The following is a 25,228-nucleotide window of genomic DNA, read 5'->3' on the forward strand; positions in this document are numbered from 1 at the left end:
CAGCACAGAGCCACCTCTCTTCTCACACCCTCTCATCAAACAGTTCCTAAGAGGGGCTTACCAATTTAAGGCCACCCAGAAGAGCTCCTACCTCAGGTTGGGACCTTAATTTCATGTCGGAAAAGCTCATCCTACCCCCCCCCCCCTTTGAGCCTGCAGCTTCAGCAGAGTTAAAATTCCTCTCTTGGAAAACAGCTTTGCTTCTGGCCATCACTTCAGCTAGAAGAGTTTCAGAGCTACAAGCACTCATGGCTGTAGAGCCCTTTATTTTCCATGCTGACAGAATCTCCCTCAGGACTAACCCAACTTTCATGCCTAAAGTACTATCCAGTGTGGTTCTCAACCGATCAGTTCATTTGCCCACCTTTTTCCCTAACCACAAAACAAATGGGAAAGAATTCTGAATTCTCTAGATGTGCACAGACAGCTCAGATTCTACCTGGATTGGACTAAATCTTTTAGGAAAACCGACCAATTGCTAGTCAGCTTTGCAGCAGCGGCAGAGGGCAAGGCCATATCCAAACAAACAATCTCCAAATAGATAGCACACTGCATCCATTTCTGCTACAAACACCACAGGAAACTGCCACCTAAGGGGATCGGGACGTATTCCACCAGGGCAACATCCACCTCTGCAGCATTTCTCAGAGGGGTCCCCACCAGGGACATCCTGGAGGCTGCAGCATGGACTTCTGTTCATACCTTCACCAAGCATTACCACCTGCCTATCTTCTCCAAATCCAGGGCAGGTTTTGCAACCGCAGTCTTACAGGGCATCCTAGCCAGCCCCCAGTCTTCTTGACTGCCTCAACCCTTTTCTTCAGCTTTGGGAATCAACCCAGGTGTGATGACTGCAACAGTGAAACATGAAGAACATAGTACAGTTGTGTACACTTACCATAAATGTAGATGTTTGAGTGTATTCACTGTTACATTCCTGGTTTCCTACCCTCCATCCCCCTTCTCTCTCTCTCTCTCTGTCTTCCTCACTCTCTTAACAGGGAATTTTTGGTATTTACTTTCTACTGGTGGTGTTCTTCCACCATAACCTATCTCCCTATTTGGGGGCTCCTGACAGTTGGGGCAAGAAAAACTGATGTAATGACGTCGGCTGCTTGATTTTATACCACTGTCGACCTGACGTCAGTCCTGGAGCGACAGCAACTGATGCAGAAATGCTAAGCCTCTGGTATTCGGGTCGACTGAGGGCTACCCCTGGCAGGATAACCCAAGTGTGATGACTGCAACAGTGAATACACTCAAACATCTGCATTTATGGTAAGTGTACACAACTGTACTTTTAGCAAAGTAACATGCTCAGAGACGTATGGGGAATTTGGAAATCCTGTCTAGGTCCATATAGTGTAATTCTTTTCCTGGTTTTTGCATTATTGTACTGTGTTAACAATGCCTACTTTAATATATTTTGCATCACTTTGTTTTGCTCTAGATCATTCTGCCTGCAAATTCACGAGATGCAGTGAACCTACCAGTGTTTGCTAAGGAAGCTGGATCTGCTACTGTTTACCTGAATAGTAACAATATCAACTTGAGTGTGTGAGTGAGCAATTAATTACCTCTGTTTGTACAACATCAAAGATAATGATAATTTTAAAGTGTCTTGCTAAATTGATTAGCTTCCTGTATGTTTCATCCAAAAAAGGTTGAAGCGAACTGGTCAATGTGTAAGCCAGATGAAGTAAGCAAGGGTTGGGAGGGTGGCCTAATGGTTAAGGTGTTTGCCTTACAAACACAAGGTGCAGGGTTTGAGTCTCACAAGGGATAATTGGCTAAGCTTAAAATGGCTCGCAAGGGCAGTTAGCTTAGTACTAACCTATGAACCTATGAACCTAATAGAAAAACATTTTTGCAAGATTTAGGCCTCAGGCTTTGCCGCATTATCCCTTACTTTATCTTAACTCTGTTGTCACACAACAAGGAAAATGAAAAGCCCCCCCCCCCCCAAAAAAAAATAAATAATTATTGCTGGTGCACAAAAAGAAAACACACTGACTGTGATTTCCTGTGGGGGTCCATAGATTGAGAAGATACCCATCGGGGAAACATAAAGTGATGAATATGAACTGTTCTAATTATAGGACAACCTGATCAGCAACTTTAATAGTGGTAAAGATTGCTTACCTGGATCCAAGGTGTTCTGTAAAATTTCATAGGGAATTGAACATTATGAATAGCTGTCTTATTGCTGGTTTGATGGTACCTAAAAGTAGGCTTCAGGAGATTTTACTGTAATGTGCATTTTATACCTCACTTACATAGATTTGAGTCTAGAAAGTATTTTATACCTCACTTGCGCACAAGTGCATCTTTAGATCCAAAAGTGGAACTACAGTTAGATTTTTTAGATTTTCTTCCCATAATGCCAACCAGAATGCTGCCAAGTCATTGTCCCCATGTCCTAATTGGCATACCAACTTCCCATAACATGAGATTATGACTATAAATTATTAATGTCTTTAGCCTCATTCAGAGTCCCATGAATTTACTGTGGTCTAGTTTCCTGTGCAATTCTGCATTGTCTCAAAGTAAAACTAATAGAACTGGCAGGACTCCTGCTAGTGTGTCAACCCATTTGTATTTCTGAATAGCAAATCTTACCTGATGTCAGAAGTAATGACAAATAAGTCAAATGTGTCTTTTATTTCAAGAGTGGTGTATCTCTAACCTCCGTGAAATACTTCTGAGCAGGGCATTTTGTCTGTAAACTGGAGCTTGTGGATCCAGAATTTTGATCTACTCTTAACTACAATTGGTATATTAGAGAAGCCTGAAATGGTATAGAATACAGTGTTTCTCCCTCCTGCAAGGAAAAAAATGTAAAAATCTATCAAGCATTAGACAAGACAGACCACTTCGTAAAGGGGGAGGAACTGCCTTACTGTACAAGTCAAACTTAACTGTCCGTCAATTACCAAACTCCTACCCCTCCCCCAATAATTGGGACATACTTATCTCACAACTTCAACTTCACCCTAAAAAGGTCATCACCACAATTGTGATCTATATTCCACCTGGTAATACACCTGCTAGCCTTGAAGACTTCTTATCCTGGTGTTCTTCCACATACTCACAAGAAACTCTTATTCTGGGGGACTTCAACCTAGATTGGTTCACCTGTATATCAGAACCACCAAGTAATCTAATAAATCTCCATGGCTACCAGCAGTTAGTCCAAATTCCAACTAGATGTGATAAAAAATCTAAAAGGGAATCCATCCTTGACTGGGTCCTAACTAACAACCCCACATTGTACCCTCACACAGGCAGTCTCCCAGACACCTTAAGTGACCACAACATAATATACTTTATATGTAGTAGAACAAGCATATGCAAAACCACTAACTATATATCCACTAGAAACACAAAAATTCTCTCCTGAGGTCCTCAACACTTTACTCTGTAACTGTGACTGGACCCCCCTAAAAACCCTCCCACTTGACCAGGCTGTAGCATATTTCAACAAAACATTTCCACAACACCTAGACACTGTCGCTCCATTGTGCAAAATCAAGGTTAGAACCTCTACAAACCCCTGGCTCAGTAAAGAAACCAAACAAGTCCTCAAGTCCAGAGACACTGCCTGGCTTTACTATCAAAAAAACAAAGAAACACAAAGCTTAACTAAGTACCAAGAACTGCGCAACCGTGCAAAAAAATGCATTAGGCTGGACAAAAAAATCCTACTACACAACATTACAATCTAAATACCAACACAACCCGCAAAAAATTTGGAAAAATGTAAACCAGCTACTAAAATCCACCCAAAAGGCTACCCCCAAACCAACCACCCCTGACACTAAAGTTCCCATCGAAACACAATTCAACTCCCACTTATTGAACTCAATTCTATCCTTAGCATCACAGGACAGTTCCTTCCTCACTATCCCCCCCCCCCCCAACACAAATAACACTAACACAAGCTTTACCCTCAAAACAGTTTCCACCACTTCAATCAAAAGCATGCTCTCCAAACTAAAAATCTCATCAACAGCAGCCGACCTACTCCACAGCTATTTCTTGAAACTCACAGCAGATGCTATTGCTATCCCAGTCTCCACTCTCATAAACAGATCAATTGTTGAAAACTATGTGCCCAAACTCTGGAAAATATCCTATGTTACACCTATACATAAAGGCGGGACCTCCACTGAACTTAATACCTACAGACCCATTGCTTTACTCTCCCCCCTGGCCAAAATCCTAGAAAAATGCATCCATACCCAGATGCTAAACTATCTCCTAGAGAGCAACATCCTGTCACCTAATCAGCATGGTTTCAGACCTGCCCATAGTACCACTACAGCCCTCCTCTGCTTCATAGACACAGTAAACCATCTCAAAAATGAAGGCCTACAAGTGTCAACTCTTTTTTTGGATATGTCCAAAGCATTTGACACAGTCTCACACCAAATCCTGCTAAACAAACTAAACTAATATCATCTATCAAATTCCACTCTTACCTGGTTCCAAAGCTACTTAACTGACAGGTACCAAGCTGTGAAATGGGAAAATTCTGTCTCTCCTCAGCTGCCCATAACTATAGGAGTCCCACAGGGTTCTATCTTAGGACCACTACTATTCACAGTCTTCACAAATGACTTCCATACCTCCACACAGCATGCATCTGTAATTCAGTATGCAGATGACATTACCTTAATCTATGCTGCACAAAACATTCCCACCCTCCTGAAAACAACTCAACTAGCATTCTCTGAAGTTGAAAACTACCTTACCCCAAAGCCCAATTTATCCTCAATCCAAAGAAAACTCAGCTTATGATTATAACCAGTTCTAACAAAAACACTAACCGTCAATTCACTATCTACTCCACTAATGCTACTCCAGTTGCTCCAGTGGCACAGGCTAAGCTATTGGGAATAACCATAGATTCCCACCTAAAATTTGATAGTCATCTCAACTTAACTATTAAAAAAGTACATGCCAAACTGTGGACGCTCTACCGTATCAAATCATTTCGTACCAACAACACAAGATCAGCCATTGCTCGCTCCCAACTTCTATCCACCCTACTCTATGCATCTCCCATTCTGACTAATCTCAACAAAACTGAACTAAGCAAAATGGAAGCCTGCTATAACAGAATTGCCCGCTTTGCTGCAAATTGCTCATATAGAACTCATCACTGTACTGCTTTGAGACAGCTCCACTGGCTTGAACTGCCTAACCTCCTAACCTACAATCAGCTCTGCCTCTGTCATTCTGTTACCTCCCCAATAAGTGTCCTGCCCTCAAAAACCTAGTACAACATCACTCAGCCGAAAGGCCTCTTAGATCATCAAGCAAACTACTACTAGAAGTCACCAACAGCTACAATAGCTTTGGAGATGCACTATGTAGTAGTTCAGTGGCTAAAAAATGGAACTCTGTCCCTACAAGCATTCAAAACGCATCATCCAAAGCCTCCTTTAAAGACCTCATCAGGCAACATCTCAAGGAAAGTTGGCAGTGCCATGATTGCTCCCCAGGCTAGTGAAAGCGGATAACACATACATACAAAATCTAGAGCACCTGATAATAGTTTTCAATCTTACAAACACTGGCTAATCTACAATGTATGTACTGTACCTGTGTACTATGTATGTATTCTACCTATGTTCCAAATTTCAGCTGTACACCACAAATCTATTAATTATCTTTATTTTTAAAATTAATATTTTTTTGTTTGTTCTCTCCACTGTAACTGTTTATGTGCCGCATACCACTGTAAAAACATGTCTCCTGTAGTTTGTGTGTATACTGATCATGTCTAAATAACTAAATGTGTCTGTAATTTTTCTTTGTGGAGCTTTTCTCCCCGGGCCTCTGCTGAAAAAGGGCCTTTTCGGCTCAGTCAGACACCCCCGGTTAACAAATGTAAAATAAGTAAATAAAAATTTTGAGTTTTGAGAGGAATAGATTGAGAGAATATTGCAGTAATGATACAGAAATTCCAGGGTTACAGATAAAACAAGGGAAAAAATGTGCTGTGTATCTGCCATTTGTTCTTCACCAGAACACAAGGTCCCACAAAAAGTGTTGTTGCTTATATTACTGAATTAAATAATCGAGCCAAATGACTATGAATTTTGTTAGTTGCATGATTCATTTTTATGTAATAGAGTTGTGTGTGATATCAGAAATGATCAGACGAGAGACAGGTGAATGTTAAGTGATTTATGTGTGAAGAATAAGTGATCTTCATCACAGTTAAGAGCTCACCGAAGACTTGAAATTTCTATGTTGCATATGACACAGGAAACCTGAAACTAATAATTAAAGTAGAACTAAGTCATGAGTCTTGGGATGTATAATAAAACATGAGATACATGTATATTCTGAGTTGAGGTATGGCTGTATGCATGATAAAAAGAACGGTCTAGCAATTAAGTATGTATAAGCTGTGGAAAGAGAATTTTTCCAAAAAGTGATAAATGGAAAAAGATAATCTACCCATGAATACAATGCATGTGATGGAAGAACATCATGAAATTAAGTTTTTATTTATCATATGATAGTGTTAAAATGTGCACAGAGATAATAGAATGGAAGAAGATGGCAGAGAATTTGCAAAAGACTGGTCTGAAATTTGAGCAAAGAATCTCAAACATGAGTGTTCTTTTTAAGGTAGACGCTAAAACGAATGTACTCATGCATGTGTACTGAATCAGAGAGTAAACTGAAGCTTTCTCTTGGTAAATTGTACATTCATGTTATATAAAAATAGCTAGATCAGAAAGTGCTCATTTTGAATGCAAGAATAAGATACAAGATTCTGTTCCATGCAGTTGGCAAACCAAGTAATTATTCTGTATTGAGTCATCTGACTTGCCAGAAGTTTAGTATAGTGAAAATAATCTAATGCAAATGTGCAGAGTGATGATTTGCTGCATTAGTAAAAAGATTTATTCACTGGTCTGTTTGTTAGGAGTTAACCATATTAGAGTCTGGATGCTTCAAGGAAACTTCCAGTAGTTTTGTGGAGATGGTCTAGTGCAGGAAATGGTAGACACCAACAAGTGATGCATGAACAGACTCCACGTTTAATATTCAATAAAAACATTCAAGGGTACATACAAATATTACCCCAACAAGAAAATGTTTAAAATTGCAAGTTGTGCAAAATAAGTTGAGCAAATGCTTCAACCCTTTCAAAGGAACAGGACTTCATCAGAACATAGGATAAAATACACTAGAATTGCACCAAATTAGTCCATACCCTTGACCAATTCAAAATGTACCACTCAAATTGCATATGTTAATCAGATCTGATAATAAGGCACAACCTAACCCAAAACTATGTACAGACCCTAACAAAACTGGCACACATTTCATTTTAAATTTTAAATATAACATTTTAAATACCATTTGATTTTTATCTGTTAAGTAATTATGATATACTGAGGACCAACCCAAATACACCCTATATAAGCATGTTATTGAATATATTAATTTCAGGCATTTTTTATTTTTAATTCTGGGAAAAGTTGAACACAACCCCCATGGTGGTGTATGGGAAACCACCATATAATACAAAGATCAACTATGGCAACTTAGTCTGAATGCCATTAGTAAGCCGGGCATAAACAACCACTATTTTATTGGCCATTGTTTTGAAGTTGAGGGTGGCCAAGTTATATATGCCATTATAGGTTTCATTTTAAATGTGCCATATTTGTATATAGATTATCTGTGTGATAGTTATCCATGGTGGTTTTGAACACTTTTTAATCAATAAAAATCAAATGGCATTTAAAATGTCTCAATTTGTTAGGGTTTCTACATAGTTTTTGGGTTGGGTTATGCCCTGTTACCATATATGATTACCGTATGTAATAATGACTAGTATTTATTTGCTTCGTTTGTAGTGTATTTTGTCATGTGTTCTGATGAATTCCTGTTCCTTTAAAGGGAGAAAAGCATTTGCTCAACTTATTTTACACAACTTGCAATTTTAAACATTTTGTTGGGGTAATATTTGTTAAGAGCTTACAGAAGGCCTACAATTGCTATGTTGCATTGTATATATAGGTTCTGTATTAGAGTAAATTAGAATTGCTTGTTGAATGTTTTTATCCATTGTTGAACTTGGAATGTTTTGTGCATCACTTGTTGGGGCCTGCCATTTCCTGGTGAAGACCATCTACAGTGTATTTATCGCAGTTCTCAGTTTCCTTGTACTCTTGAGACGTTTTATTTTTTTTTTTATAGAGTTGGAAAAGATTTGAAGAGAAAGGGGAATGTGGCCATGATTAGGAAACAGAGTGAGCCTGCTGAGCAGGAGGACAGCATAGTTACTGTTATGAAGCCGTATAAAATGTGCATATGCACAGCTGCAAGATATTAATAAAACTATAAGGAAGAAGTATTATTCACTTCATACAGTTTAAGAAGTGATTTTTAGCTATGCCTGGAGTAAAATGGTTTTCTGTCCTTGATTGTTAGGAATTTTGGCAAATTGTTCATGATGCAGGTTTCAAGATTTGTATTTAATTTTCCTGTGGGAAGATAACAAATTTCTCAGAATTCCATTTGATATATTAATGGCACCTAAAGTGTTTCAGAGAAGTAGTCACTTCTTGAACATTGTAAGGTTCTGCATCATTTATGATGACAAGATATTGACAGTGGCGATGTAATTTTGTAAGGCTGTTTCATTATAACCAACTTCCCACAGTCAGTGTTCTCCTGTATTAGAGTAAATTGGAATTGTCCGTCTGTCCCCCCCCTCCCCTCACTTTATTTTATAGGTGTTAAGTACGAGTTCTCCCACAAAAACTTGTCAGCAATGTCACCAGATACTACTTTCATATTCTTGTACTGCCCTGGAGTATTGATACTGCAGCACAGCATTAGGTTGGGGATGAGTGCGAGGAGGAGTCAGTACATTCTGATGTTTAAGTCCTTCATTTGGGATGTTAAACCAATGTCCCACCCACCTGATCTAGGGTCTTTTAGGAAGCAGAGAGGGGCATGTTTTCAAAATGAATACCTCCTAAAGGTTTTTGGCATTTAGTCATGAAACAATGATTTTGAAGGAATTTAGTAATACTGCAGAGTCCATATGTGTACTGTCATATATCTTTACATACATTTTCCTAAACTGTACCCAGGTAAACAAGTGTAAGAAAACATTTATTTGGCATGCTGGGTAGATAAATTGTGTTATTCTCTTTACCATCCCCTCAGAGGTTTCTTACCATTCTTGGCAAATCATCAAAACTCTATCACCCTCTTTTGTGCATCATTGATTTGACTAAAAATCCCTTAGAGTTGCCATATTTTTGCAACTCACTGAAATTAAAGTAAGATTGCTCACTGCAAATGCATGAAACAGACGATCCTTTGCACCAGTATACTCCAACCCACATAAAGCTACCCAAATATGTATTTACTTTAAAACAAACCAGTAATGGTCAGCACACTGTCTCTTTCACTCTCTTTCACTTTAGTGGAACAAAAAGTAACGTCACTCATTCCCTACACAAAATGCACACAGACGCACACCTCTCCAAAACAACAAAATCGACATTCTAGAAACATAATTTATTATGATAATTAAAAACGGACCACAAATAGGCAGTCAAAAACATTCATTATTGGTAAGAGGGACCAAGTTATAACTATTTAAACTAATTAAAAATATAGCATTCATTGGTCTTCACAAATGCAACATTCAGTCTCAATTACAGTAGAAAATCACCCACTAGACACTTCATAAATGCCATTAAATACCAGTGGAGGTTGCCTAAATCCTGTTCAAAAGAAAACTTTCAAATTTACTGCAGCGCATGGAAAAAATGGGAAATGATAATTCAAGCCAATGAAGGGGGGGGAGTGGCTGAGTGGAATATGTGGGGGCCAGTTTTGTAGGAAATGGAATATCCATTGATGAAGAGTCATGGAACTCTTGAGACGTATAGCTAACTGTTCTAGTTTGTTCCTCAAGCCTACAGTGAAAGTTATTTTATTTATTAGATCAGACCCTCAGATGCAACATACGCAGTCGTATCAGGATTTTTTTCTTTTTTTGCTAAATTTCAGTTTCTTTTAATTAATCTTGTGACAAAATGTTTAAAACTTATTTTAGGAATCACAGTTCTGCACATGGGGAGTGTGATGAAGTTTTGATGTAGGTGGTCTTTAACCTTTAAATGTGGCTGTGATAATGGAGTTAGTCTGTTTAAGAAAGGGATGTGAAGAAGTAAGACTCCCTGCAAAATGACTCCTGTATACAAAGATACGTGTGTGTGTGTGCATTATATGTATTATATGACTCCATAGTCAGACACACTGATGTCCCGCTCACCAGACTGAGTAAGGAGAAGGTCACAGTAAGCTGCCTGTCGGGCGCTAGAATCCGCCACATAACGCAAGCACTCAGGTCTCTCAACAGCAGGTACAAATATGACTCAGTCATTGTCCACGCTGGTGTAAACGACCTGAGCACCTCCTTGGACTACATGAAAAGAGACATTGAGGAGCTCTCTGATTATGTAGCCCAGGCAGGTATGACCCTGACCTTGAGCAGTATCCTACCTTCACCAAGAATGATGCCACAATACAGAGATAAGATGATCTGCTTTAACAATTGGCTTAAACACTGGTGTCATTCAAAGGGGATCCAGTATCTGTCTGCCTGGGATGACATGCTGGACAAGCCACGCTGCGCTTGCACCTGTCACCCTGGGTTTCGGATATTGGCAAAGGCTCTTGCCACCCCCATAGTGCCTTTTTAGGCAAGGCTCAAATTCTAAACCTACCACCCTAGAACACAAAAGGAAAAAACTAAGGGTAATGCTGCTCAATGCCAGAAGTCTAAATCTCAAAATGCACGCACTCGAGGCCCTTCTCAGTATGGAGAACATCGATGTCTGTGCTGTGACAGAAACCTGGTTCAAGGCTCCTGAGAGCACCCCAGCGCTATCAGGTTTTACCTCATATCATGCGCCCCAAAATCCGGACAATAACAAGAAAGGAGGGGGTATCCATATTCATCAAGGACACCCACACCTCAAGACTGGTCGATGCATCGGAGACCATCCAGGTGCAATTAACCATAGGCAAGACTGCTCTGCAAATTGTAGCATGTTACAGGCCACCCTCACAAACTCAGGAAACTCACATGGCCTTCCTGAAAACACTAGAGGGATAAATGTATCACCAAACACCATCATACTAGGTGACTTCAATTACCCTAATATAGACTGGGAACACTACTCAAGCCCAAACACCCTAGCCCAAAAGTTCCTGGAATTCATAAACTCAAATGCCATGGAACAACTCGTCACCATCCCACAAGAGGAGATAACATACTTGATCTCATCATCACGAACATGGGAGCACAATGTTCAACACTATACCCCTCACTGGTGAGATCAGATCACAAACTAATCTCGCTGGAGGTCCTCATCCCACCCCCACCTGAAAATAAAAGACCACAGTAAAGAACTTCTCAAAAGCCGACTTCACACTTCTAAAGACTAGTGTGGTCTCCTTTCAGGCCCCGAGCGGAAAACAATACTCAAGCCGCTGAATCACCCTTCTACCAGCACCTGCAGGACTGGATGGATAAGGCAATCCCAAGCAAAACAAAGACTCTTTGTACCAAAGGCAAGCGTCCAGTCTGGTGGACCCCAGCCATAAACAAACTCTGCAACAAAGGAGGAAGCTACTACAAGATAGAGCAAAATCCTTAAAAGGTAAGACACCCTTGATCACTATAAGTAAAAACTAAGAGCTCTCATAAAATCATCCAAAGCAAATTTCGAGAGAAAAATAGCTAAAGACTCAAAGACAATCATAAGGCCTTCTTTAGCTATGTTAGAAACCTAGGAGGAAACTCCCAGATATGCTCAGAACTAGTTCAAAATGATGTGAAGATTACTGATCCTACAGACATTGCCAACATACTGGTTGACAGGTTCAGTGCAAACTTCTCCCCTCCCCCAAAGGAGAGATATCTATAACAAATAAGTGCAGACCCCCCAAAATCTCCCAAGCCCAACAGAGAACTGCTTTCTCCAAAGCAAAAAACACAGCATCCATGGGACCCGATGTTGTCCCCGGCTGTGTGCTCCACGAACTCAATGAGGAATTAAACCCACAGCTAGGACAGCTGTTTAATCAAAGTCTTACCTCTGGATACGTACCCAGGAGTGGCACTGCAACTGTGGTCCCACTTCACAAAGGCGGTGCCTCCACAGACCCTGGAAATTACCGGCCCATTAGCTTGACAAGCCTTATCTGCAAAGCCATGGAGAGGATCATAATGGACCTCATAAATAAAGACATAGGGAATTTGCAGACTTTGGATCCAACCCAGTTTGGCTTTGTCAAAGGCAGATCATGCCTTTTAAACTTGGTTGACTTTTTGAAACAGTCACCAAAGCCATTGATGAGGAAAGGCAGTCCATACAGCCTACCTCGATCTGGCTAAGGCCTTGATACAATACGGTATCATTGAAAAACTCATCAGCTTAAATGTTAACCCATACATCACAAGATGGGTTGCAAACTGGCTGAGTGACAGAACCCACAGGGTCAGAGTTGCTGGCGCCATGTCAGACTCAAAGCCTGTCACAAGTGGTGTCCCACAGGGCTCAGTCCTGGGCCCACTCTTGTTTGGCATCTACTTTTCCAAGTACAAGCAAACACAGGAGGGTTATGGCTGACAAAGTTTGCAGATGACTGCAAACTGGGCCATAGTAGAAAACACATCTGACACAGATATCCTTCAGAAGGGTCTCACAGAAAGCGGATAACTGGTGCCAGAGCCACGGCCTAAAGTTAAATGCCAAAAATGCATAGTCATACCCTTCGGGAAAAACAAGGTTACCCCTAGCTACCAAATAGGTGGCAATCCACTGAGCACAGAAGAAGTTATCAGGGACCTGGGGACCCAGGTTGATAGTAGTCTGTCATTCGACACCCATGTAGCTAAAGTAGTTAGGAAGTCCTTCTACATTGCCCACCTTATCATGAAGGGATTCTCATCTAGATCAAGGGAGGTCATAGTCTCCCTTTACTCATCACTCATCAGACCAATGATTGAGTACAATGCCCCATTCGAATGTATCTGACCCGACACTTGCAGCAGCTGGAGAGGCCACAAAAGTTCCTCACCAAAAGGATAAAGGGTCTCAAAATCTGTCCTATGCTGCCCGACTGAAAGAACTCCAGCTCTATTCAGTAAAACGCTTACGCTTGCTCAGAGGTGACCTTTGCCTAACATACAAGGCCATGTCAAACCCAGATTTGATGAATATGCTTCACCTCAAAAATCTAGATCCATCAGAGCCACAAGGGAGACTTAAACCTCGACACGGCTATTAATAGGACGTGCTGGAGGGATAGATTCATCACCCAAAGACTCCCTATGCTGTGGAACAAAATCCCGGTACATGTGAGGCAGAGCACCTCGCTGGCCTTGTTCAAGAGAAATCTTGACCAATGGATGGGAGATCGCAGATATACCCCAGGAATTACCTCAGTGTCACTGCTCGACAGAGGCACAGCAAAATAATGGGTATAGTTCCCCATACTAAAGGGGTGGCGTAAGCCACAAAACAATGGGCTAGGCTTATAAATGCCCTCGGGCAGATAGCCTAGTATGAACCTATGAACCTATGAACCTATGTAGATTGATAGTTATAGAGACTTAAATAGAAAGATATAACGTGTTACTATAATTTCTGTTCTTGTATGTCTGCTTGATTGTGATTAGCTCCCAAACAGTTAATCATAATGAAGCTAAACCCAACCAGCAAACCTCAGGAATGGGCTTTAACATGTGTCCTGCAGTAGGTGTGGGGATTGAGTCTTACTGTCTTTTATTCCTCACAGTTGATTATGATTTGCTGGATTGTGAATGATGGTCCATGTGCTACACACAATCCAGTCAATGATAACAGGTACACGCACATATGCACAAAATCCCATTCTAGAATTATTTTCAGTGTTTATTTTATTTTTCATGTTAATAATCTGAGTAATACTATATCAAACTGGAGTTCTCTGACTGAAACACTTTACTACTAGGTTTAGCAGACACCCCTTCACTGCGTTTCCTTTTTTTTTGGTTCCCTCCACAACTGGTTACTACTAGCCATGTCCTGATGGCATGAAGTCCCTTCTGAATTTTCCTATTAGTCTTTACCTGGTTTCTGGCTGACTTATCCCTCATGAACCGGGGCCCAGCACATGGGAGAATTTTAAAGTAAGCAACTGGGGAGGTGGCATCCTGTTTTCTGCAGGCATTCTACAGAAAGTTCCAAACATCTTCCTGTGACATATCCTTTTCAGATGCATCCCATGTCATCTGCTGCTTCTTCATAAGGGAATTCATTGCCCCCTCTCTCCACAGCACTGCCTGCATCAGAGTTGCCGCTGTTTCCTGCTCCTTCCCTTGCGGTGCAACTCCAGCCGAACTTTTGTACTGGTTTCCTACTGAAGGCTCCAGAGCATCCCCATGTGGCAAGTGATCATCTGCTTCCTATTCCACCTGCTTCTCCTTAGGCTGGGGACTCATTGGTCCATGATGCTGTGACGTTACCTGTGCTGGATTTTTCTAAACTAAATCATTCACTTTGCAGATAGTCCATAACTTTAGTTTCTGTACGTTTAACTTTTGCCTTACTAATCATCTGTTCTCCATCCCCCCTTTGGTTACTTGTTTTTTGTATTTTGAAATTTTCCATATCTTGGTGACTTTTTCTTTTCAAATATCTTTTGATCTGCGTTTTTGTATTGATTAGTTTGGCTTTCTCCTTTGCATAAATATTGCACCATATCAAATACCTATCAAAAATCTCTGGGTTTTGTTCTTTATATTTTTCTGCTTCCTATGTTTGTCTTCTTCCTCTAATTGTGAACAGAGTGATGGTGCAGGAACATTCTGCATCTATTCTCCTCCAAAATACATACTTAATACAAGCTGTAATAATCTGCATAATGTTTCCAGGATTAATTTCTTTCTAATTAACATGGCTAAAATACAAACTTCTCGAAATAATGAAACTCATTTAGAAGCCTCATTCATTTCTAACTGTGCCTTTTGTATCTGGGCATTCTATATAAATTTCTACTCGTCTTTTTATATCTGTATAACATTTTCTTGTTCATCCATAGTTTTCATTGTATCCTAAATTTCTAATATAACATTGCAGGCCAGTCTTGAAGGGTTACTTGCAGCTGAGTTCAGAGAAAAATGCCAGTGTGTGGTGAGGCTGAAGATCTCACACTTGATGGTTTACACACTTAGTGCTGGCCCATGCCATGATGTATGCCAGCTGTATAAGTGCACTTGGCTCTGAACCTCCATTTCTTATCTGCCTCTTGCACAATTTGTATTTTGTTTGTTATGAATACTGATGAAAAATTTGTGTTTAGTTCCTAGATGTAGATCTACAGTGTCCCTATGTCTTTCGGCTTCTTCCATTAGGGGTTGCCACTGCAGATCACCAATCCACAGATTGATTGGTAGTGGAATTTTTATGGTGTCGAGTTGCCAGCCCGGCACTCAACCTTCACAGGAAGCACACACACAGACACACACACTCATTTGACTGCAAGGAGGACATGCAGACTCCACACAGAAGGCGCTCCAGCTGAGAATCAAACCAGAGAACCTCTTCCTGTGAGGCAGAAGCGCTAACCGCTGCACCACCATGGCCATTACTAACAGAGACCGAATCTGATGTTGCCTTTACTTTCCAAAGTAGGAATACCATGTGAAGTACTGTTTTTAAGTGCCAGCAGTACAACCGTGCTGCCTTCAGACATTAAAGGAGGAAGTTTGCTACCACAAGGAAAGTGGTAATTGAGAAATCTTTGCACAGAGATCAGCATGAGTGTCACATGAGAAGTCTTCAGCTGCAGTCTGCAGTAGTGCCACAGTGACTGAAGCACCTCATGTAGGCCTGAGCCCAGCCCTCCTAGAGATGAGTTTACTGGCAGAATGACTTCCCGGGTGTTACGCATGCAAATAACACAAAAGGCAAACCAGCCCTATGTTTCAGCAGATAACAAAGCACCAGCAGGAGGCAAATCACCGAATTCTAAAGTGACAGGATGATCCACTGCCTTACCCCCTGATGATCAGCTAAACTTGAGGGCAGTGTACCTTGTCCTGGGAAACAGATCAGTGGTGCTTGGGACCTTGGTCAACCTCAGGATCAATAGGGTCTGTTGTTACAGTTTGTATGGGATACTTGGGCTCGTGGCTTAAGATCTAGAACTCAAACTGATGTTTGCTTAAAGGTTCGTTTTATTTGAGTGAGACTGCATACTTCGAGAATATAATTTGATGCCAGAGCCAGTCCTGATGCAAGCTGCTCTCTCCCATGCAGCATTCTGTCCAGGCACATTTATCTTTTTTTGTCCACCAACACCTGATAATTGACTGTGGAGTCGTACTTTTTTGTCCCCCATACCCCTGGTGCTTGATGACTATCACTCCTGTATAATCAGATAAACCATTAATTTTCCATAGGGCTGGAGCTAAATCTGGAGGTAGTCATTTACGCACCCATCAAATCATTCTATTTAGACTATTACCATCCTTTGGAGTCTGACATGGGCAGCCATGTCACTGTGAGGCCTTACTGTGTTATGGCCTACACACTAATGAGGACTCCTTCCCTCTCAGGCTCATATGAGAAGTCCGAAAGCCACTGTCTTTGAAATGGACAAGGGTAATGAGCATTCCCAACACTGTGTGCCCAAGATTACCTCTCATTTTGATAGACCATGAAGCTTAAGTATCATATTTCGAATGGACTTGAATAAACATTTCTGGTGACATCTTTTCTGCCTGTAAGCGTTCACTTACAGGAGGCAAAACAGCCACCAGTCCCTTCCCCCTCCAGGGTAAGTGCATCAGCATGCACTGCTCACTGAGACCCCCTCCCCTGCTTGTTAATCCAGTACCTGAGTTGTTAATTGAACTCTTGTCATCTGGGTCACAGTAAGTTAGTCACAGAGGTCTTGAGCAAGACTAAACATGAGCATATTCTTGTAGTCATTTGGGATCATGAGACTCTCCCTACATCTCAGGCTCATATAGGAAGTCTGAATGCCATCATCTCTTAAATGCAGACAGACCTTGAGGCTTAGACATCCATATTTGGAATGGTCTTGAGTCTCCAGTTCCTCCCCCTCTAGAAATGCTTGAATATGCCTGTGAGGAAAGAGGAGAAGGAGCTTTGTGTAATCTTACCCTTGAAGCTAAATGTTAAGGATATTTATTTTCTTTTGTTGTTCTGCTACTCCGGTCATCATAAAACTAGGTACAGTCTGCATGCCTCTCTCTGAATAGAACAAGTTCCTCATCAGGTGGTCTTGAGCTGACCCCTGTGTATGTGTATCTATCTAGAAATCCCAGAGAACACATTTTTCGACCTTGCCACCAGAGTTAAAATCAATAAGCAGGTTCATAGGTACCTTGTGAGCCATTTTAAGCATAGCCAATTTCCCTTTGAAAGGAGAAAATCTAACCCTGTACCTTGTAACTGTGAGAAAAATGCCTTAACTGTTATATCAACCGTCCTCTCCCCCCCCCCCCAAGAATGACTTCTGTGCGACTGAGTTGACTAGAATTGTTCACCTATGCAAGTTCAAGTCCTTCTTCATTGAGTAGGCCTTTGAAAAACTGGCAGACCTCTCTTGAGTATGAACTTGAGGCAGATTTGATATAGATGCTGTGTGCAGTGTATCAGGTGAGTTTATATTTCACCTTCTTCGATTTTGGTTATACTGATGCTGTGACTAGAGCTGTAGTCTTAGGTGTATGCCTGTGCATGATGGTGTGGCTGAAGTGATCCTCCCTCATGGAGGAAATCCAGCAGCATTCATGAATGCTCAGTTTAGGTAGTAAGTGTTGTTTGGTCATACCTTTCAAAACCTAGTGGATAACCCTTTAAAGAAGAAATTGGCCCTCTCTGTGTTAAAAGAACATTATGATCTCCTTTATCCCCACCTTCCTGTGTCAGAACAAGCTGACTTCAAACAAAGAAAAACATCTTCACCAAAAGGTTATTGGCAAAGGTCAGTTTTGCCTCCTAACAGATAAATCACTTAAGATGGCTCTACTGTCCAGTTGCAGTAGTCCTAGGACTGTAGTCTGCTACACATGATTGGGTGTTTTTCTGCGCATGCCCCATTTTTTAGACAGCAATCAACAAAGACTTAGTGTGTTTTGGAAGTGGTTATGGTCGACCATGTCTCAAATCTAAGTGTGCCTCCAAATCAAGTTCTGCTGAGTAACTAGACCTTCCTGGTAGAGTTCTTGGGATAGCTTCAAATCTCCTTTTTTGAAATCCATCATAGAGGCTGTCCCTCATTTGAAACAAGGTTGGGAGGATCTACTTTCCTATTTTTAACTTGAACAGATCGGTTCTTCCCCCATTAAGGATCTCATAAAGTAGTTTGCTGCTGCCACTGCACTATCAGCCTGTTCTGGTGGCATCAGTTCTACTCCCATGGCAGGTTCTTCACACCAAGGTTGTTGTAGGTAAAGTGCATTACTTTACATTTATTTGCATTGAGCTTCTTACTACCTTTCTTCCCACTTATTCTTTCCAAATCCTTTGTCCCAGCCTGCATTGCTGCATCTGCTTTTGTGTCATCAGGAAATAGTTACATTGTGTTCTGTTCCTTCTGATATGTTTCAGATTGGGAGATGGAGGCTGGGAAGGGCTGTGCCCCGATGGTCACCTGAGCAAGAGTGCTCCCAGTGAGATGTACAAAAAGTAGAGAAAATGGCCTGGGAGAGGAGAACTTGAAGAGAGAAAAAAAGCCGAAGATTGGAGGGCTGTCACAAGGGGAGCAAAACTGTGCCAACTAATGCCGACAGTGCAAGAACAAATACAGGATTGGATTAAATCTGAAATGAAAACTAAATGAAGGGAGGCTTAGGGATCCAGAATATCAATTAACATAGTGTCTGCAAATCATACAAAAACTGGAGCAAGAGATCTGCAACTTGAAAGAAAAGCTGGATTAAGAGAGCAGCTTTGATATCTTGGACAGCAGCTTCACAGTGAGGAAAACTTTATTTCCAGGAATACCCAAAGTGATACAAAGTGGAGAGCTGATGGTATTTTGTAAAATTGTGAGATTTCAGCAGCTTTGCCCACTGATGACCAGATTCATTAAGTTGGATCAGAAAATGGTAAATGGACCCTCCCCTGCAAGGACATAATATACTGCATCCACACCTTCAGGTGAAAAGAAAAGACCAGTTCATAGTAGATTAAAGTATGGTGGAGGGTTTGAGTGTGAGAGTAATGGCAGACTACACACAGAACCTATATCTGTATACAGAGACCCTATACCAGTGGAGAAAAACACAAGACAGGTGAAAGATGCAATACAGAGGAATGGCTGTACCATAGGATCATATGAAGTTACTAGGCCAATGACACTAGGGCCCTTACAAGCCTAGCCAAGTTTTACCCTTATTTCCAATATCAGCCCCCTATTGCCCCTGTGGTGGAACCCCTGGGATGAATTTACGGTTACCCATCCAATCGTCCAGACTGCGTTTGAAGAGGGCCAGTGAGGTGCTGTGTTTGACATAAAGTGTGAGTCTGTTCCAGAGGTGTGGTAACTACTGGGAGACAAATCTATCCCTCCAGCAGATTCTGTTAATGTCACATACCAGGTTAAGGCCTTTAGCTCAAGTAACCCGTGTACCATTTGACTTGCGGATATGCAGCATTTTCAATAAAGCAGGGTCAGAGATTGCCTTATATGCAAGGCAGCGATCACCTCTGAATAGTCTGTATGAGACAGAATAAAGTGACATTGATTTCAGGATGTATGCTGAAGACCTTGAATTTTCCTAATGAGGAACCTGTGTGGTCTCTCCATTTGCTGCAGGTGCTTGGAAAGGTACACAACAAAAGGGGCATTGTACTCCATTGTAGACCTGATGGGGGAAGAGTACACGGAGGTTGTAACTTCTTGTTTTTCTGGAGGCAATGCCCTTACTTATGAGATGAACAATATAGAATGCCCTTCTTACCACTGTGGAGACCTGGTGATCAAAGGTAAGGTTGCTGTCAACCTGTGTGCCCCGGTCTCTCAAAACTGAGTGCATACTTAGGGTATTGTTATTGATGTGGTAGTTAGCAGGAACATCTCTCTTACCAAAAGGGATGATAATACTTTTTTTGCAACGGGTTTAAGGCTTTGACATTGGCACTAATCATTTGTTTAAGATCCACTTGTAGGATGTTGACATCATTTGGAGATTCTATGACCGCTCCCAGTTTGCAGTCCTCAGCAAACTTTGTTAGCCACAGACCTTTAGTTTTAGCTTATACTTTAGAGAAATATATTCCAAATAGTAGAGGTCCCAGGACTGATCCCTATGGAACACCACTGGTTACAGATCTGCTGTTGGAGATGGATTTCCCCCTTTTTTTTACTATATGGGTTCTATCTGTGAGCCAGTTAGTGACTCATCTAATGATATAAGGGTTTATATATAGCTGGGTGAGTTTGTCAATGATGCCTGAGTGGGGATAGTGTCAAGTCTAGGTAGGCTGTATGCACAGATTTGCCGTCTTCCAGTTCCTTGGTGACTGTCTCAAAGAAGTCCACCAGGTTTAACAGGCATGATCTCCCTTTGACAAATCTAAATTGAGTAGGGTCAAGTGTTTGGAGATTACCTATATCTTTGTTGAGAAGGTCCATGATGATTCTCTCCATGGCCTTACAAATAAGCCTAGTCAGACTAATAGGTCTGTAGTTCCCGGGGTCACTGGAAGCACCACCTTTGTGGAAGGGAATAACTGTGGCTGTTTTCCATTCATCTGGTATGAAGCCGGTGCTTAGACTATGATTGAAAAGAGTGCCCAATGGTCTTGCCAGTTAATCTTGGAGCCTGTGTAGGATTCAGCCTGGGAAGTTGTTAGGTCCCATAAATGGTGTGCTTTTGGCCTTAGAGCGTTTACTGTCTGTTCTTTAGAAATACAAGGTAGGGGACAGGTGGTATGAATCTTGTTTCCTTCTACCTGCTTTTGACATTTTAGCCAACTACCATTTCAACTTCTAGTGTTTTGTTTTTCCTTCCCTCCAATCTTCTAACAGAAATGCCACCTGTCCCACTCAACCTGTCATCAGGCTTTTGAGTACAAACACCTGTTTTGATATGTACCTTTCCAAGCACTTGCAACAGTTGGTGAGACCATAAAGGTTCCTCACAAGGAAAATTCAAGGTCTTCAGCATCTAGCCTATGTGGATTGTCTGAAATCACTGTCACTTTATTCTGTTTCATATAGACTACTCAGAGGCAATCTCTGCTTGTATATAAGGCAATCTTTGACCCTGCTTTATTGGAAATGCTGCATATCCACAAGTCAAATGGTACACAGGTTACTTAATCTAAAGGCCTTAAATTCACCGCAGGGGTTCTACCTGTGTCCCTCTTGGACAGGGGCAATAGGTGCTGATCTTGGAAATAAGGGTAGAACTTGGCTAGGCTTGTAAGGGCCCTAGGGCCATTGGCCTAGTAACTTCCTATGATCCTAAGATGGTCAATAGGGAATATTTGTTTCAAATATAGCTGGAATTTTTTTTTTTTTTGTAAACTTATTCAAAATATGGACAGTGGGTGGGAGATTGGGAGGTGGAGATCTTAGGACTTTAATATAACACTGAAGGGAAGGGGTAGAGTATACATCTCAGCTGTACAGAATTCTGTAGAATGTCCCTTATTTTTGCCTCCATATTTTGGCCTCATCCCCAAATAACATTTTAGATTTTCTGGTAAAAATATGTATTGGGTATGTAACTAGTGTTTAATCTGATGAAGTCTATATACAGACGAAAACGCGGATTTATTAATAAAGCGTTCATTTGGTGGAATATATTTTACTTTCTCCTCATTACTTCTTTTTTTGAGTTTTATTGGTACTGTTCTGAGAAGTAAGCTGTTGATTCACGCTTTTCTGGTAAATCACCAAGGCTAGCAATAGAGTGTTATGCTACTGATTTTTCAGAAAATATATGTTAATGCAAACGTTTGTTGTACTATTAGCCTTTTTCCCCCATTATTTCTGGCTTTGCTCAGAATTTTTGAACAAAGACGTTGAGAGGTTTATAGGAAAGAAGTAAAATAAAGTAAATCAGCAAGAGCTAAGAAGGGGGGAGGTTGGCCAAACATATGGAGAGAGACAAATGAAGAGAAGTGGTAGAGTACCTTCTGCAGGAGCAGCAGGGGCAATTGAAACAGGTTAGACATATTCCTGCTTAGATAAAAAAAATGAGGAAATGGACAGAGAGAACCAAAATAAGCAAGGACAACATCAGACTATGCAGCAGTGGTAACCGTTTCTGAGCCAATGAGAATGGCGAGGCACAGTCGGTGTAACTGACATGAAACCGGAAGCGGGATGGTAAGAAGGGGCTGTAGAAAAGAGGAAGAGAGAGTGTAATCAAAACATGTGAGAGAATGTGCAGTAGATATGATGGGATTAACTGGTGGGACGTGTAATAAAAGAGATGGGATAGGAACAGGAGAATGGTAAGACGTGAGACAGAAGAACTAGAATTAGAACCAAACCTACATGAAATCCAGGAGGAGCCAGATAAAGAGGTAAAGGAAAAAGTGCATAAGACAGAAAATGGATATGAGCAAAAAACGGATGGAAGCAGCATGTTTGTATGCCAACTACCATTTCAGCTTCTAGTGTTTTGTTTTTCCTCAGCTCCAATCTAACAGAAAAGCCACCTCTCCCACCCAACCTGTCATCAGGCTATTAATTGAGTACAATGCCCCTTTTGGGTATGTACCTTTCCAAGCACCTGTGTGAGCAGGGTGAGTAAGCTGAAAGCTTCCTGGTTTGGAGAATGAAAGAAAGGAAGGGAGAGGCTGTGGGTAAGGGCAGTATCAGCACGACAGGGGAAGAACTCCCCTCTTGTTATGAGTAACGGCACAGTTCCTCAAATGAAAGTGAAGAGGGAAGATGCAGTCACCCTCTGGGTCACAGGCAGGGTGCCAGACTTCATACAAGCCCTCTGCATTACCTCTGTTTTCAACCTTAGACAGAAGAGATAAGTGTCTCATGAGTGTGGTAAGTTGATATATCTAAAAGTAAAAGCATAGTATACCCCTTTTTGCCATATCTATCCATGTCTCTACTATCTTGATCAGTGGGCAAGACTTTAGGGGAAGATATCAACTAATAAAACAGATAAGAGGGATCAAGAAGAAGGGTTCTTATAACGGAACTTCTGGGCATCAGGAACCTTCTAAAAGCTATCAGGTTTGTTAGGAGCTGGGGGTTGAGTCTGTATTCTGAGAAGCAGAAGTAAAAGAGTACAAAAGAGCTTCCGAAACGAGGAGAATAGCAGAAGGCTTGGGAGTGTCCACCTAAAGCAAACCATAATACCTTGCATGTACAATGGACATTTTTACAGCTTTCCCATTTGAAGTATTGCATCATTATTACTACAGTATCTCCAAAAGAAACATCATGTAAGGGAGAATTGGGGAAAGGGAATCATCTTTATCAGAAGCCACAGCCAAAGAAAAATGAATCTGAGAGGAATAGGCAAGAGATTTTTAATCAGAGTCCAGTTCTTCATCTCCAGAAGAAGAATCTCTATGCCTCTTTAAAAGACTAGATGAAAGGGGAGTCCTAGTAGTAGAATGAACCTGAAAGCAGCTTTGAGGGAGTTTTAAAGACATGAGAGCTTTAACGAGCTCCAGTGTAAAGTCTTGCCATTCCTTTTGAGGGTTTCTTACTAAGGTAGAAATGTGCTTAGTTTTCTGGTTCTTTTTAGCAGGGAAGTTGGCCTGGACAAACCTCGGAGGGTCAGACCCTAGTGTATGTCAGTGAAGGAACCAGGTACTTCCTGTCAGAGAAGGGTTTGAGGAATAGCTTGCCCCCTGATGTTCTTCGTGTTTCACTGTTGCAGTCATTACATTTGGGTTATCTGCTTACAGGTAGCCCTCAGTCAGCCCGATTAACAAAGTCGTGGGTCATGCATCGGTTGCTGTCCCTTCTTCCATGACATCAGGTCATCAGGGGTATAAAACATGCAGCCGATGCCATTACATCAGTCTTTCTTGCCGTGCGGTGCCCGAAGCAGAAGCAGTTCACAAGTGCTGGCCAGCCGACTCCTGAAATTTTCATTTTCGAGTTTTAGAACCGAAGTCTTCAACTAAAGCTAAGTACCCCATTGGGGAACCTTTTTCCTGCTCCTTACCGATGTCAGTAAAAGTTAATAATTGCATTACTTGTGGGAAGCAAATACCTCATAAAGATTTTCATTCATATTGTATTCCTTGCCTAGGCCCTGACCACGACGTACCTTGCTGTCAGTTTTGTGCTTTATTTAATCAGCGCACGATCCGTCGTCAATATATTTTTGCCTCTAAATGTTTCGGTTCTTGGTTTAATTATCCAGAAATGTCGTTGGTTAGCCATCTGACTACTGGGATTCCAAACAAATGCAAAGATAAAGACAGAGACAGGCCATTGAGGTCCAAAACTGCCGACGACACTTCTCCGAAGCCAGTCGCCAGTTCGCCGGTACTCAGTGAGGCATTTTCGCAGCCCCCGATACCTGCTACTTCTGATTTTCAGGCCACTACTGAGACCCATTCGGAGTCAGGAATGCCGCAAGATACTTCAACTATGGAAGTCGCGGATGTCTCTACCTTGGATGGGTCCAGTGCCGCTGTGCAGGCACTGGCTTCTGAGAGTGTATTCAGGCCTACGGACTTGCATATTAAACAGACGCCTACTTCTGTACTTAGGCCTAAATCTCGATCCATGCCTAAAAAACCGACGCCCAGGCCACATGATCAGGCCTCTATGCCTAAAAAACAAATGATAAGAATGGATGAAGATCTAATAACTCTAATGAGGGGTAGCCAACCAACCCCCCCCCCCCCTTCTAAGAAGCCTAGGAGTGAAGTTGATTATGAATCTTCTGATCAGGATTCTGTTGTTTTTTCTCATTCTTCTGATGTTCCGGATTTTCCCTTATCTACTTATGAAGATTCTGATGCAGAGGACTCCATTCTCTCTGCTTCCCCTCATGAGGAATTTTCTTTTGGGGAAACCTTACATACTCTAAGGGAGCACTTCTGGGAAAGCCAGGATATTTCTGATTCAAAAAAGAGGCTTAGGGATTTCCTTCTACCTCAACATAGGCCTTTAGCTATTCCTCCTGTACTAGACATTGTTGATG

General features: G+C 41.4%; 1 protein-coding gene across 1 annotated transcript in view; it reads left to right on the top strand.

Moving 5' to 3' along the window:
- The window catches only part of CTNS (cystinosin, lysosomal cystine transporter), a 391,269-nt gene that overhangs the window by 213,775 nt on the left and 152,266 nt on the right, over positions 1–25,228 (top strand). The window contains exon 5 of the mRNA XM_044090703.1: positions 1,451–1,557. Coding sequence (XP_043946638.1) covers positions 1,451–1,557 — 107 coding nt within the window. The remainder of the gene's footprint in view (positions 1–1,450; positions 1,558–25,228) is intronic.

This window comes from Protopterus annectens, chromosome 13.part0 (assembly GCF_019279795.1).
Source record: "Protopterus annectens isolate FY-2018-M chromosome 13.part0, PAN1.0, whole genome shotgun sequence".
Classification (NCBI taxonomy): Eukaryota; Metazoa; Chordata; order Ceratodontiformes; family Protopteridae; genus Protopterus; species Protopterus annectens.